Source organism: Salvia hispanica, chromosome 4 (assembly GCF_029641045.1).
Source record: "Salvia hispanica isolate PSC_SH4W2 chromosome 4, Shi_PSC_v1, whole genome shotgun sequence".
NCBI classification, from domain to species: Eukaryota; Viridiplantae; Streptophyta; class Magnoliopsida; order Lamiales; family Lamiaceae; genus Salvia; species Salvia hispanica.
The window spans coordinates 7,445,369-7,461,936 of record NC_142695.1 but is presented as its reverse complement, the minus strand read 5'-3'; the positions used below and the strand labels follow the sequence as shown (position 1 = coordinate 7,461,936).

At 33.9% G+C, this 16,568-nt stretch overlaps 1 protein-coding gene and 1 pseudogene across 2 annotated transcripts; both read right to left on the bottom strand.

The window, feature by feature from the left end:
* Window positions 1-1,473: 1,473 nt before the first annotated feature.
* LOC125191904 (uncharacterized) lies at window positions 1,474-9,772 on the bottom strand (annotated as a pseudogene). The gene is made up of 24 exons (XR_016137771.1): window positions 9,566-9,772; window positions 6,631-6,848; window positions 6,441-6,546; window positions 6,263-6,361; window positions 6,118-6,177; window positions 5,922-6,000; window positions 5,632-5,779; window positions 5,387-5,510; window positions 5,099-5,279; window positions 4,987-5,015; window positions 4,761-4,909; window positions 4,562-4,664; window positions 4,389-4,484; window positions 4,057-4,109; window positions 3,829-3,952; window positions 3,552-3,614; window positions 3,409-3,468; window positions 2,785-2,946; window positions 2,621-2,694; window positions 2,423-2,516; window positions 2,145-2,281; window positions 1,981-2,061; window positions 1,787-1,893; window positions 1,474-1,704 (listed from the first exon to the last, which is right to left on the bottom strand). The product of XR_016137771.1 is annotated as an uncharacterized LOC125191904 (transcript).
* Window positions 9,773-13,114: 3,342 nt separating this feature from the next.
* On the bottom strand, window positions 13,115-15,414 carry LOC125196621 ((-)-5-epieremophilene synthase STPS3-like). The gene is made up of 6 exons (XM_048095213.2): window positions 15,232-15,414; window positions 14,854-15,127; window positions 14,400-14,772; window positions 14,082-14,300; window positions 13,864-14,002; window positions 13,115-13,766 (listed from the first exon to the last, which is right to left on the bottom strand). Exons 1-6 carry the CDS (start codon window positions 15,331-15,333, stop codon window positions 13,224-13,226), a joined length of 1,650 nt encoding a protein of 549 aa, XP_047951170.1. The 5' UTR covers window positions 15,334-15,414; the 3' UTR covers window positions 13,115-13,223.
* Between the last annotated feature and the right edge of the window lie 1,154 nt (window positions 15,415-16,568).

The following is a 16,568-nucleotide window of genomic DNA, read 5'->3' as shown; positions in this document are numbered from 1 at the left end:
GGAAAATGAAGGAATTGCAGAGCTCTAATTATAATGGAATGATGGGTAAAGACTTTTCAATTTTGCGTGGCAGCCATTGTAGCTTAGAATATAATATTTCTGACTTTGTAAGAGAGTGATACTGATGCATACTACATATGATATTCTCTAATTTCACTTATGTGTTTTCCAGGAAAGCCATTAGATTTGCCAGTTCCAATAAATTGACCCAATTTAAAAATTAGACAGCAGCCACCTCTAATTGCAGAGAATCTAGTACTCAACATATGACTAAAATTAATACTTCTTCCATCATCCCATCCCATCCCATTAATATTGGGTTACATTCTTTTTTAGATCATTTCACTATAGTTTAATTATTTTCAATTTTTGGTAAAATTCAGTGTTTTTTTTCTATCTAATTCACTCTTTTATTTTACTTTATCAAATTTTATTATTTCACTAACTTTATTCGCTAACTAGTATACTTTATTCTCTTGCTATTTATCTTTTACATTATTCTTTCACTATTTATATATTTAATTCTCTTTATTAACCTTCCACTTTGACTTGTTAAATATTCATTCCTTAATTTTCATGTCAAAAATGGGATGAAGGGACTACAAACAACACTTTTGAAGATAAATCTATATCCATAGAATGTACGCTGGACCTTTAGGATTACGGCTGGCATATCTGGTATCTTTTTGACCCCTCAAAATATTGTATGACTAGTATAAAAATTGTTTTATACAACTAAATGGATGTACTTTAATAGTGGGAGTTGAAAAGTGAATACTCCACTAAAATTAGTATTTGTATATATTGCTATGTAATATACCCCACTACAAAAAAGACGTAAGTTACCACCGGACTAAATCCATGGGTATAGCAATTTATCCGTTGGTAAGCAGTGTAACCAAGGGAGTACCAACGGATAGAAGCCATAAGTAAAATCAACGTCGGTAATTTTTTTTGCCTAGGGAAATAAGATGTCGGTAAAGTTACCAACGTTGTTGATTAGTAAGGGTAATTACCATACTAACGGCAATTTTCCGTTGGTAATTCTTGATATTTTATTTTAATATACCAACGGCGTTCGTCCGTCGGTAATTTTCCAGAATCCGTATTAACAGTATTTTATTGTTTTTCTACCTACCTATACACAAAATCATGTTTCTAGCTACATTAAATCAATAGTGACCAATAAAATGAGAATCATGATAGAATGAATGAGTAAGCGAATGAATGCATAAGATGTGGTGTAACTGAATAAGTTGTTTTTCTTGTAATTGTGGTGATTTATTTTCTGAGTTGATCGATACGTGTGGAATGATCGTTTTATAATAAGAATTTTGTTTTATACTAATACTTTTTGATATCTTGATGTCAAGAATTGATTGATAATAGATAATTATATATCTTCCATGATTTAATTGATAACAAATAATGTTGTATAATAATTTATAAATATATTATATGACAAATATAAAGTTTCAAAGCAATATATATGTATAAAATCATAAACTGAAGGTCGCCAAAGATTATGAACCTCCTTGTTCTAGTGTTGATGTGACAAATCGTTTATTTGTAGTACTAGTATTTAAAACTAAATCATGAAGACTTATTTCAACTAACAGAAAGCAGACATTAGTTGTCAGAAGGCAGACGATTGTATGGAGCACTCCCAAATGCAGCAACATCACCAGGTCTATTTAATACAATCTGTCATTAATGAGAAATAACAAAACATAGGTCATTTATTAGTAACAGAAAAAAATGTTTAAAAGAAAAGCTTGTGTGTTACCTGATAATCTCCGATAACACAATATTTAAATCCAGCGGCACCATAGTCAAAATAGTATTCCCACTGTTCGAATGAACTTGTCATCAAATCCAAGAGCATGAATTTTACTAACATTAGACAAATTTCCATTAGCAACTTTAAAACAATAATAAAAATTTACTGTTTGCGAGCACAGAAGTGTCAATTTTAGTTACCTTCGGTTTTGGAGAAAGTTGCGACGCCAACTTCGGAGGGTGTGGTAATAATGAAATCCTATTTCTTCTAGGTGCACGACGCTGCATAAAATCAATTCAACCAGACCTGTGTCAATAAATAATATACATTGTACACATTTATTAAGTGCGAAAATATCAATCACCTAAGTCTGGATGCTGCAGCCATTGCATGTATTACTCGGTTAAGTGAAGGCAAACATCCACCATGGAATATGTATTCCTGGGCAAATCCATCCCTGCGCCTCCACTCTTCATATTTCTCATCAGCTACCGCTATGAACTGATGCGAAAGAATCAACTAGTTGTTCTTAGTTTATAATTTAAAGTCGATGTTATTATTTTTATTGGGTTAAGGGGAGAAAAACAAGCCTGTTATTTAAAAAAAAAAAAAAACACTAAAAATGGAAAAAGTAGAGGTTACCTGAAGAACAAGAATACCACTGTCTGCTAATGAAGATTCACAACATTTAAAAAATTCTTCCATATAGTCATGCCCCACATGTTCTATCATCCCACTGAAAATTCAGCACGCGAATTGTTTCATGCATATGTGTGTGTGTAAAGCTGCACTTAATTCAAGAGGTTGGGTTAGTTGGAAACATTAGAACAAGGGACTCACCATGATATTATCCTGTCATATCTGCAGTTTTTAGGCAATTGGCGGTAGTCACAAAGAAGAACTTCAATTTGATCCTGATAATAAAACTTATAACTTGAGGAATCACAAACATGGGAAATCTTTTCTGTACATGTGTATATAACAACTAAATAAAATGTTATTACCTGTAAACCTGCTTCCTTCACTTTTGCTTCTATGTATTGCAGCTGACGCTCTGACAATGTAATGCCTGTATATTTGCATCCTGTTTTTTTAACTACTTCAACTGCTAAACTTCCCCAGCCACACCCTATCTCTAGAATGTGATGGTCTTTATTTATTCTTGCCTGTACCCGAAGGGCATTCAGCATGAGAGTAAGAGAGTTACTATGTGAGCCTCCATTCACAATAAAAAAATACTGTATTAGATTTATATTACAAAATTATTCTATAAAAAAATCGTAGTATATCATAATTTTGAAATAATTTAGATACATAAGATTCTTATATCAAATTTATAAAACCATATATATAGTTACTACAGTATCCTTACAAATTTAAATGAGCATATTATTTGTCTAATAATCTAAGAGAAATTGGTCTTTTGGTGGGTGGTAAGTTATGGATTTAAGGAAACTGCTTCACTCTTCCAGTCTAGTGTGAATATATCTCATCAAGAAAACATAAACTCTTCAATATTCAATCACTGTAATAGAACAGGACGAATAAGTTTCCTGAGGAAGAAAGATAGTAACAAATTATATCTATTCACTCTAAATTTCACATACTAATGTGCAATTGAATTTCACCTTATCAATCAAAGTGTGGACTTTCCGAAGCTGTGCGTTCTTTAAATCTTCAAATGGATTCTGCAATGGCAGTAGGAAGTAAGAATATTGGCACAGACCATCAACAGATCTATCTATTGAAAATTTGAAATCATTAGTATCACCTGGAATATTGCACAAGAATACGTCATTGTTTCATCCAAGAATAGAGAAAACAATTCATTGCTCTGCCAAAAGAAATAAAAAGAAATTGAATTACAATGAAAAGATATCACAATGTACTCATTTATGTAAAAAATTATGACTTTGATATCACATGCACATCCTGTAAGAATATTGGTATACAAGGAAGTACAACAATTTAAAGAAATTAACAAAGATTTATATTCCTGTGTAGTTCTACACTTATTTATAATCCTTTTCAAGCATATGGTCACTTACCAGGTCATAATGGCGCGAGATGTTACGCCGAGCCTGGATCAGTGTGTTCCTCCTGGAAACAAGGTTGATGAAATTTTTTGCAGTTTCTGCTATAGATGTGTAAAGAAATGGTGTCCACCGTTTCCTAGAGATATCAACAAAGTAAAATATACCATCGTATTACGTTCTATAAAGCAATCAGACCTGATCAACACACACACAGGGAAAAACCTCTTGATTATAATTTACCTTTCCATGTTTAACTCGGCACATGCATTCATCTCTGCGTTTCTTATAATCAGCTGCACAATACAAGTCCCATAAAGTCAATATTCAAATAATGACAGTTAAAGAGTTGAGTTATCAAATACTCCCTCCGTCTCATTGAAGATGACCCACTTCCTTTTTAGTTTGTCCCACCAAGATGACTCATTACTTAAAATAGAAACCCCTTTATCTCTACTTTATTCTCTCTACCTAACACACAAAATAAAACTGCATAAAATCTCGTGCCGCCCAAGGAAGGGGTCATCTTCCTTGGGACAGAAGGAGTATTATTAATTTTGGATCAATTTACTTACTAGAAGAAAGTTGAGAAGACCTTCGTTTGCATCAACAAAAGAAATGTCACCATTAATGTAGGCATCGGCAAAACCTAAATCGGCCTCTGTTGCGACCTGTGAGAACAGTATCCAGTTTGATGATAAATACTTATAAAATTAACTATTTTTGAGGGGTAATAACCTAATCTTACCTTCCAATAAAACTGGGGTTTGTGAACTCTCACAATGACCTTTGAATTGCTCTTTCTTCTAGTACCTTCAAATGTAAAGATTTTACCACCTTCTTCCAAAAAGCTGTTTCAACAGTATTTGTCAGTTGTATACTTGTATACATTCTTTTTAAGCAGAAACTGAAGACACATTATGTTATAATGTATATTATAAGCTCACATTAGACATCCCGTAGCAATAAAGCTCTGAAAGAACCTCGTAACAACAAAACAAGCCCCAGTTTCAAGAAGGGATGGAATCATGCATGTGGGGTTATTTGAATAAGTACAGCGTTTTCTAAGCATGCTGTTTGCAGCAAGTATTCCTGCCTGTTAAGATCAATTCATGTTAACAGATAAAAATCTGGGTAGGAATAAAATTGTACTTATGGTGTGATAAAATATACCTTCACCCCATCCTCGGGGAACCCATAGCCTGGAAATATAAAAGGTTATACCAAAAGAGACCATAAGTACTTAAAGGATTGCTGAAAAAGCTTCTAAAGAATTTTAATGCACCTTGATAGGCTCCACAGAACCATAGTCCTCTCTTCCCTTGGATATCATTGAGATTTGACGAAGCCCTGCTTGCAGCAACTGATGGTATAGGATGGCTAGTTGAAAACTTGAAACATGTATCTTTAGGTGTACAAGGTGGATTTAGAGTAGCTAAAAATGGAACTGCAGGTGCACTGATGTTCTGTACATCCATTGAGAAAAAAGGTCTCGCCATACTGGATTATCTAGCGAATAAAGTTGAAAGAAAATCCTTTTAATTGATAGATCATTTAATTCAATGTGCAAAACCTGGACATTGTTGAGCCAATACGTTATACAAGCATTGTCATTGCTATCTCCAAGAATATTCCTCGAGCTCCATGCCCCTCGGATTTTGGGCATCAAATTTTCGTCATGGTGAAGGAAAATACCACTGTAGTAAGAGTTTAAGAGTAGAAGTCGACTACTGACTTTAGAGATTAATCATAAGACAAATTATTATACTACCATCACAGGAAACAGTTTCACAAGATAAAGATTATCATAAAGGAAACCTGTAGGAATATTGAAAAGCACCAAGTATTCTTAATTCATCGTTTGTCGCCTGTTTTCCTAAGATGTTTAGAGCATCTGGAGGATGTGCAGAAATTATTCACCCATCATATTCTTCTTCCAATCCATCCTTGTATGTAATAACACAACCTGCACCATTCTTTTGTTACAGTAATGTGCAAAATGTAAGCTCAAATTAATAGAATGATCAATATATTATTTATATGCAAGACTTCAAATAACAATAAGTTAATGAGAGAAAACAAGGACTAGTCTTTTGACGCATACTTACCCTTATCATTGGTCAAAACCGAATATATTTCAGAACTGGTTTTCACTTGACAGCCTCTACTTTCCAGCTCTTTCTTAATCTGGTGATATATCATGTAGTAAAATCTTATAAGAGTCTTATTTACATTTAATATCTATGAACATGCCTTCTCAGATGATATTTCTAGATTAAAGAATCCAAGAAACTCACTACCTACCCCATCAACATAACTTTGTGAAAGCCATTTTGGTGTAAGTCGTTTAGTGAGACCAAGAAGCTGCAGAAAAGAAAATCATAACAATCATTTTAATAGAAATATATGGTAATGATTGCCACATTCACTAACAAATGTAAATGTCTACCTCAAGAATGTCTTGATTGCTCAAGAATGAAAGTGTTAAATAGGCAGAGAAGGTCATCACTGCTGAAGAGCATGACCAAATTGAAGCACAAATTGGAATCTGAAAACGAAGAACAGAATTCAAAGTCATATTTTTGCTGGCATGGCATGGACAAGTGAGATTTTTGTAATAGTCTTACAAGGAAAGCTTTCTGGAATAACTCAGAGTAACCACGCGATTGAACAAAGTTCCCCAATGTTTCATTCCGGTCAATATCTGGATTGTTATTGAGCTCTTCAATATAACTGCAATTTGTGGAGACATACATTGAGCAGAGACTTGAAAAGGAATTAACTCTAATACCAAAAGAGGCTTATGATAATACTTACAGAGAGGCGTTGTCTCTGAACTTAATGATTTCCTTAATCATTTTCCAAAACCATGGATTCAAGACATTCTTCTTCTGCGCAAAGATACTTGAGAGTCCATTTCGAGTACCCCATTCGAACCCTCGGCCTTCATCCAAGCTCACAGAGTATGAAGTGTCGGAGACCTCGGTATCAACTCCAACACTCTCAAATAATTCCATCACCTCCGGATACATAGCCTGTCCAATAAGCGAATTACAGGTAACAACCACACACGCAATTTTGAAAGCATTAAAAAATGCTTTACTGTCTTCACAATCTTCTAGTATTATGTATGAGTTATGATAAACTTGCAGTTTTTAGATTCACAGCAAATGGAACATTTTTGCCATCAACGCTTACAGGCTAATTTGGTCAGACAAAGTATTTAGTGGGGAAAACAAGTGTTTCCAGCTTACACCAAATCTTCCAGCATCAATCATTCCAATAGCAATAGTCGTATAACAACAACAACAGCGGCATGCAGTTGAAAATTGAAGAACAAGAGAAGAAGAAGAATCATAATCACATTCCATGCCCAGACAGTAAAAAATGCCGTAATTTTTAAGATTCCGGAAAGGCCGAATAAGAGAAGTCGGTCTAAGCAAGGATTCAAGGAATATCTACAGTCAAGCATTTCGTCGACCAATAGATGGGCAACATCCAATGATTAGTTCTGGAGATGTTGTGCTCAATCCTAAACCATACTCCATATAGATTATGGCATGTTCAATCATCCTCGTCCCTTTTTCCACATATTGTTGTGTAAGTCGTTGATGCTATTGCTACATTGTTAGCCTACTATGCAAATATGCAATTTCCGTAACACTTGCGTATATATAAATATAAATTAGAGCAATTTGTCGGAAAAATCGTGAAATTTGGGTAGGTTTTGGTCAAAATATGTATAACATGAACGCCGAAAATCACAATTTTTTTGCAAACTAACAGAAGTTAATGACTTTAGTATATATAAATATAGAATACGTCCTATAAATAAAAGCAATCCTCTAATGAATAAAATTAATTATTACTCCCTTCGTCCCGGATAATTCGGGTCACTTTGACCAGACACGAGTTTTAAGAATTGTAATGAAAAGTGAGTTGGAAAAGTTAGTGGAATGTGGGTCCTACCTTTATATATTAGTTTTATAATAAAATGTGAATAGGAATGAGTTAGTGGAATATGAGGTCCACTGCCAAAAATGGTAAAAGTGAAATGAGACAAATTATGTGGGACGAACCGAAATGGAAAACTGAGACGAATTATCCGGGACGGAGGGAGACAGGGAGTACGTAGTAATTGATAATTGGAGTTTAAATTAAAGAAATAATGTTTTAATTAAAAGTTATTTTCTTGTACGTATTTATCTCGTTTTCATTAGAATGTCATTTTATGATGTTTATTTATTAAATATTTTATTTCCTTTTTATTATTTTGATACTGTTCATTTCATTTATACTTTATTTATACTTTATTATAAAATTAGTACTACTATATTGTTATTCACACAATGGTATAAATTTTGTGTTCCAAGTAATAGTACTATTTTAATGTAAAGTTTTCTTTGATGATTGAATTCAAATTTAGTTTATTCGTAAAACAAACACAAAATGTTCTCGTCCACGAGCTAATGTAATCTGTAAATGCTAGGTACAATCTAAGAAACTTGTGGTTATATTATACTATAAACATTATTAATTATTGAGAGTAAAATCGGTTAATTTATATAGCATTTTGAATCATATTTAACAGAATTCTTATAAGTTGTATGTCATGTTGGCGAAATATTAAACACAATACTACTTTTATTTGACAAAATAAAGCTCTAAAAATAAAGAAAACAAAATAAATTTAATAAAAACACAAAGAATTCAATTAGAAACACACATATGTGACGCTACGCTACAAAAATTAATACACAAAACCTTGTTTCTCTCTTTTCACAAACGCTAGGAACACATTTTAGGGATTTTCCTAAAATATTCTTGGATTATTGGGAAAATACCAAACCAATCTAAAAGTTCATGATTTATGGTACTAATTTGAAAGTTCATGGGAAAAACCAAAATTTGGGCAAAGTTCATGATATTAGGGACCAATTTTCCTATATTATACTATAACATTATTAATTATTGACATGAAGTAATAAAGGAATGATATGCAACATATGTGAGCTCCGTATGTAAACACCACTCTCGTTTAATTCATGTTTATCGTTGTTTGTTTCGATTTATATATTTAGTGTGATTCTTTCAATTTATATATTTAGTGTGATTCTAATACATTAAAAAATTAATAAAATTCACAAAGCTCAATTTGCCCGTTTTCTCGATAATTTTAAATAAATTAATAAAATAACAAATCAAACTTTGATTTTTATGAATTTTGTGAAATTAAAAATTTCAATAACATTTTTAATGTATTAGACCCAAACTAAATATATAAATCGAAGTGAACAATGTTAAACGTGCGTCAAGCGAGATAAGGAATTCACATAAGTTATACTACCTCCGTCCCTGAAAATTTGATACAGTTTACTATTTTGGTCCGTCCCTGAAAATTTGATACACTTTACTTTTATCATTTTTGGTAGTGGACCACATATTCCACTAACTCATTCCTACTCACATTTTATTATAAAACTAATACTTTAAAAGTAGGACCCACATCCCACCAACTTTTTCAACTCACTTTCCATTACATTTCTTAAAACCCGTGTCGGGTCAAAGTGTAGCAAATTTTGGGGGACGGAGGTAGTATATCATATCATTCCTCTCCGGAGTAATATTTGTTTTAAGGTTAACCTGTTGTTGACATGAATATAACATTAAGGCGTGGAATAAATGATTTTCTCTCCTCACGGAAAAATTAAAAAGAGTAATTTGAGTTTTAGAAAGCCAGAGAATTTGGTACCCGAGCAAAAATAGCAAAACCAATATCAAGACGAATGCCATCAATCGTAGCGGTCTTGGCTTGGCCGCCTAAGCTCGTCTCCTTCTCGTGTACCACCACCTCCAACCCTTCCTTCGCCAATACATACGCCGCCGCCAGCCCGCTTACGCCACCGCCTATCACCGCCACTCTCATCATCTTTGACATTGATCTATATACTATATTACTCCTAGTTCATTCATAAGATATTTATCAGTGGATTTGAAAATAGAAATGTCATTTTTTAAGGAAATTGCTACATGCATTAGGAACAAGTTAATTTTGCGCCATATAATATTTTTTTTTCAACGTAGAATGTAATGTTTACCTCGTAGTGATGTTGTAAGGTGAGATTAGAACAAAAAGTATTGTAATATTGGAAGATTTGACAACTCCTTACATAGTTGTGTCGATTATAATATTCAAATGTATAATATGCACAATATTAAGGTGTCTAGCTACTTAATTAGATATAATTTCAAGGGACATGTAGCTAACATTTAGATTCAACAAATTAATTAGAAATAAAGTAGTACTCCCTTCGTCCCATTGAAGATGACTCACTTTCCTTTTTGGTTTGTCCCAATTAAGATGACTCATTGTTAAAAATGGAAACACCTTTTATCTCTACTTTATTCATTCTCTTACTTTGCTCTCTCTACTTAACACACAAAATTAAGTTGCATAAAATTCCATGTCGCTCAAGGAAGTGATCATATTCCTTGAGAAGGAGGGAGGACAAGATAGACTAAGTTAAAGTTAATCCATCTTCTCGATGATACCAATGCTTTCCTAAAATGAGTAGTGAGGGTCGATTTTCTTATTTTGGTACCTAGTCCATATAAGGGTGACCCAACCTATGTTTGTTATTATTGTTACCTCAACTATACACATAAATAGAACGGCATTAGGTTTGGTATCCACCTATTATTATTATTAAACCCTTTTTTAAATTCAAATTTGTTTAAAATTTCTCTATTATATATACACGTTCATATCTGTAACTTTACGAATCCATAAGTGTCAATTAATTCCTTGAACCTATTTAAATTTATATAATTAATATCAAAATAATAAAACAGAGTTATTATCATATGTTGCATTTTTCTATGCTTCTACTGTTCATTGAAAGTTAGTACTACTAGCTAGATTATTATTTTGTGCAGAAGATCATGTTTTAAACAAGTTTGTATTGTTCGAGCTTGGGTCGACACATTTTTCAGAGCCCAACTCGTGAAAAGTTCAACAACATACAATTTGAGCTCGAGTTCGATAAAAAAAATTATTTATACACTAGTATTTATTTTTATTATTAAAACTCAAAATCTAAACCAAAACTTAATTGTTCGATGAATTGCTTAATAGCTCGTGCTAAAATGGAAAAGTTTATAATACATCTAATATGGGATACATGACAGATAGAAAAGTTGATCTCCAAATTTATACTGATCATCATAAAGTTACAGTTTAACAGCAGTAAATTAAGCAAAAGGGTATTTTTCAGACAAAAACTCGTGTGCATTGTTGGAAATTTTTTGACACATAAAATATAGGAACACTCAACAAAGATGAAATATGGAGGATAAGTATTTATAGGCTTCTCACAAAAGGATTACAAAATACAATCAAGCGTGCTTCTGCACAACAACAAAAACTCTCACAATTTTTCCAACTTAGGGCTACGGCTCTTTTCCACTCCAACTCACACAATTCCTTTTCTTTCTTTCTATCTAAGAGCTTCGGCTCTTACAAAGACTCACTCTTCCTTTCTCTCTTAAGAGCTTCGGCTCTTAAAACACTCACTCTTCCTTTCTATCTACTATGAGCTACGGCTCATTCTCTCTGAATCTCATTCACTACATTTCTTTTTTTTCTCTTATGATTAATCTTACAATGAACACAACTAGGCTATATATAGGAGAATATTTGCTAGCTATGATATACATATGCACTACGTCACCTACTTTCTTAATGTAGAAGATAACAAATGTTATCCACTAAATCCACCTCCTAGTGATCAATATGGTACGTGGCTTTCATGTAGCCATGAGGAAACAAAATTTCCTCCACATATGATAAGTAGGTGATGCACCTACTTCATCACTTTTCTTAATCTTGAAGCAATTGAGTTTAATAAACTCAGCATCTCCCTTAAACTCAATTCTTCATGGTCTTCATTCCGAGCATAAACTCAATCTTCATGTCTTGCGCAGCATCCGCATAGGAAACAAAATCCGCATCCATATGAAAACAAATAAGATTCACATTTTCTTCTCCAGCTCCATCAACTTCTTCAGTTATTTCCTCTTGTCTTTTCATTTGATTCACAATAACTAATGTTCTTGTGAAATAGTTGAAATACTCTCCGTTTTAGACATGGCCAAACTTTCGAGCTCGCCACGTAGAATCTGCAGTCGAACTCGTATCGCCTTATCAACGCCGGCGAAAGCATTCTTCAGAATCTCCCAGGCTTGTTTCGACGTGGTGGCTGCACTTACTTTCTCAAATGTGGTTTCATCAATACCTTGATAGATATTGAATAATGCCTTCTTGTCTCGTTTCCTTGCATCTCTGATGGCGTTCTTCTGGTTGTTCGTCAGTGCATCTTCGGCTTCTTGGAAAGCAGGTTCGGTGTAGCCGTCTTGAACAATATCCCACAACTCTTGTGATTGCAACAAGACTCGCATCTGAATACTCCAATTTCCATAATTGTGTTTCTCTAATTTGGGAATTTGGGGTTGAACCATGTTCAACGTTGCCGCCATAGGTAGGATCGAGTGGCTCTAGATACCAGATTTGTTGGAAATTTTTTGACACACAAAATATAGGAACACTCAACAAAGATGAAATATTGAGGATAAGTATTGATAGGCTTCTCACAAAAGGATTACAAAATACAATCAAACGTGCTTCTGCACAACAACAAAAACTCTCGCAATTTTTCCAACTTAGGGCTACGGCTCTTTTCCACTCCAACTCACACAATTCCTTTTCTTTCTTTCTATCTAAGAGCTTCGGCTCTTAAAACACTCACTCTTCCTTTCTCTCTACTATGAGCTACGGCTCATTCTCTCCGAATCTCATTCACTACATTTCTTTTTTTTTCTCTTATGATTAATCTTACAATGAACACAACTAAGCTATATATAGGACAATATTTGCTAGCTATGATATACATATGCACTACGTCACCTACTTTCTTAATGTAGAAGATAACAAATGTTATCCACTAAATCCACCTCCTAGTGATCAATATGGTACGTGGCTTTCATGTAGCCATGAGGAAATAAAATTTCCTCCACATATGATAAGTAGGTGATGCACCTACTTCATCACTTTTCTTAATCTTGAAGCAATTGAGTTTAATAAACTCAACATGCATCACCCCTTATAAAATACAACTATAGTTTATACTATTTCATAACTGGGATCTATTATTTTAACTAATGCAACATTATGCCAAAGAACAACATGAGAAATCAGTTGGCAGAAGGCAGAAGGTTGTATGCGAAAGCCAGCCAGCCAAAACTATTTAAAATGAAACAATAAGTGTATTATTCGATTTTCTGATAGCACCAATGGAACAAATAAAAAGAAAGAAAAGAGGTTGCCTTATTTTGTAAAACATAAAATCAAACGTCTACATATTAATAGGATCAACGAACAAAGCAACGATGTGAGGCTTGAGAACCTTCTCAGGTTGAGTGTATCCATCTTCGTTGCCTTTGTAAGTAACATCAATTATGCGTTCAAGATTCAGAATCCGCATCAAAACATCTCTGGAATATGGAGATGGCCTCATACACTCCTCATTTATATCCTTCCATGCGTCTGTTGCTATTTCAAAGAATTTAGCCACCGCTTCTTCTATTGTGGCGCCATTGTCTCTCATGTACGATTCTATGCCTGTTGCACTCTGACCTCTTTCTTTTTCGACCTCATAAGTAGCTATGTCGTCAATGACTCGACATATGAGTAGCCCTGCCACAAGCATTTTAGGCTTCTCACTTAGCCATTCGAAGTCTTCCTTGGTCGCAGATTCATCCCCCAGCAACGCCGTTGTTGTGTGGTAACAGTAAGTGCAAGTGATGAGGGCATTCTTTAGATACTCCTCAAATGGTGGTAAATATCCTTGTATGAACCACTTGGCCTCAACATGGTAGCTTCTCACCAATTCTTTGAGCTATTTTAGAAATACAAATAACATTATCAGATTATATAAATCATATGATATTTCTTAAGTGCATGTATAAAGGAATAATTAATGTTTGAACTCGTACAGATTCTATGGCATAGTGTGCAGCGTAGGATCTTCCTTCTTTAGCCAATTCTTCTTCAAATTGTTCATAGAGTTCCAAAAGAGCTTTATAGAATGGCTTCACATACTCAGGTAGTTTATCCATCTCTTCAATATTCCACCTGAATAATAAAGCAATTGATCAAGTTGTGCACCAACCAAGTCAAGAAGAATTGTAACAGTGTAAGTTTAGAGGTCTACCTCTCTATTGCCTCAGTAAAAATGTCGAGCTCTTCAATGACACCGTAAGCATCATAAGTGTCATCTATGATTGAGGTCATGGCGATAGTTTTAGTGAGCATGACACGAGCACGAGAGAACTGTGGCTCATGGTATACTCCCATAGCCCAAAAGAAGCACTCCACCACTCTATCTCTTGCATATGGAAGTTTCGAGACAAGGTCCAGTTCTTTCCACCACCTACACATATACATGTACAACATCAATATTAATTAGTTTTTACTATATATTAAGAAGTATTGATAACAAATAAAAGGCCTCGGTCATCATATATATTACCTTGAGACTTCATGTAGCTCCTCCTTGTGTAGCATTTGCAATAGATTATAGTCCAATTTAGCAAACCTCAAGAGAGATTCATTCTTGTCTTGGTATTCTTCATAGATGGAGATAAAGTAACGAGCTTCAATTCTTGGATTTCCGTAGTGCAAGGGTTGAATTAGAGCATGCACAACCTGTTTGCTAAGAGGAGATTCAAGGTGTGGCGCTATGGACTTGAGAGTGGCAGTAGCAAATTCAAGCGCATCATCCAGTATAGTTTCTCCACGTGTTCTCAGGTACGAGGCTTCATACAGACTTAACAAACCCTTGCCGTCATTCTTAAGGCCTTCTTGGAATTTGCCATTCACATCGACCCATCTTGCAAAAATGTCTGCTTCACCAATAGTAGTATTTATATTAGTATTTTGATATTTGCAGAGCTGTGAAATTTGGAGTATAAGTGATAACAGACCAGAAGATAAACGGTGGCCATGCTGCCTGAATAGACGGAAATGAAGTGCAACAGTGTACAAATCATACGACTTATCATCACTATAATCCGTATTTACATTGAAGAAATGGTGCAGTTTATCTTCAATCTCCTTTTCAAAGTGATATGAAATGCCAAGACGTTCGAGCGTGTCAATAAGGTTCATTGCTTCAACTAGATTGTTTCCAGCAGCTGCCATCATATCCAAAACTTCATTCTTACACACTTCAACTGCACTGGAATGTTTTTGAGCAGCCTATATGTATTTGAAAAACATCAATATAGTAATATGTCAGAATGAAAGTGAATACTATATATGTTATACACTGAAATTAATTAGAGTAAGAATGATGAAAGTACCTTAGCAGTAGAACCGTGTTTGATGAACTGATCGCCCCACAAGCTCGGGGAGAAATTGGCGACAGGTCGCTGAATTTCTACTAGTGATTGTGGTGGAGCCATTAATTTAATTTTTGTGTAGTATTAGTATGCAAAATGCAAAGAGAAGTTGAAGCAGAAGGGGGTAGAGTGTAGTGCAAAATGAAGGAGTTGCAGAGCTCTATTTGTAATGGAATGATGTTAGACTTTTCAACTATGAGTGGCAGCCAACTTTGCCGATTGTAGCTTGGAATATAATAGTACTATCTTTGTAAGAGAGTGAGACTGATGCAGTGTATGCTAAATATGACTAATGGATTATTCTCTAATTTCACTTGTGTGTGTTTTCCAGGAATGAGCCATTAGATTTGCCAGTTCTAATAAATTGACCCGAATTAAAAATTTGACAACAGACACCTCTAATTGCGGAGAATCTAGTACTCAACATAAGACTATAATTTATACTTCTCCCATCCCATCCCATCCCATTAGTATTGAGTTACATTCATTCTTTAGATCATTTCATTATAGTTGAATTATTTCCAATTTTGGCAAAATTTAATATTTTCTTTTTATCTTATTCTCTCTTATTTTACTTTATCAAATTTTATTATTTCTCTTACTTTATTCACCGACTAATAATTTATTCTCTTGCAATTTATATTTTACATTATTCTTTCCCTATTTATATATTTCATTCTCTTTATTAACATTCCACTTGACTTATTAAATATTCATTCCTTAATTTTTATGTCAAAAATGGGATGAAGGGACTACACACTGCACTTTTGAAGATAAATTAATCTATATCCATAGAATATACGCTGCACTTTTGGATTAAGGCTGGCATGCCTGGTATCCTTTTTTGACCCCTCAAAATATTGTATGAAGAATTATTTTATACAAATAAAACAATTATATTTTTATATCTCTCTTTACTAATTTTAATCAGGTGAATACACATATATAAATATAGAGGCATTAATATTTATTTATCCATTCTCCAAACTTCTCGGTAAATAAAACCCAATAATCACCCTCTCCCCCACCTGAAAAACTGAATGTCGTGTAATTCGCCAGAATGTGTTATTTCCCCTGTCCCGTTTTAGCAGTCTCAATCACTTTTGAGCACTCGTTTTGTAAAAATGATACAATAAATAGTTAAAATGGAGAAATGATTAAGTAAAAGATAGAATAATACAGTGAAGACTCTTCTTTACATTATTCTTTCTCTTATTTTACCATTTCACAACTTTAACTGCGTATTTATTATCATTTTTACAATATGAGTGCTCAAGAGTGACTGGGACTGATAAAAC

What these genes read in the sequence shown, in the direction of transcription:
- LOC125196621 (XM_048095213.2), bottom strand. Translation starts at nt 15,333, where the DNA reads ATGGCTCCACCACAATCACTAGTAGAAATTCAGCGACCTGTCGCCAAT. An exon ending in TGGCCACCGTTTATCTTCTG is followed by an intron (nt 14,773 to 14,853) that starts GTCTGTTATCAC and finishes TTGGTGAAGCAG; the next exon opens with ACATTTTTGCAAGATGGGTC. An exon ending in GAGCTACATGAAGTCTCAAG is followed by an intron (nt 14,301 to 14,399) that starts GTAATATATATG and finishes GTATATGTGTAG; the next exon opens with GTGGTGGAAAGAACTGGACC.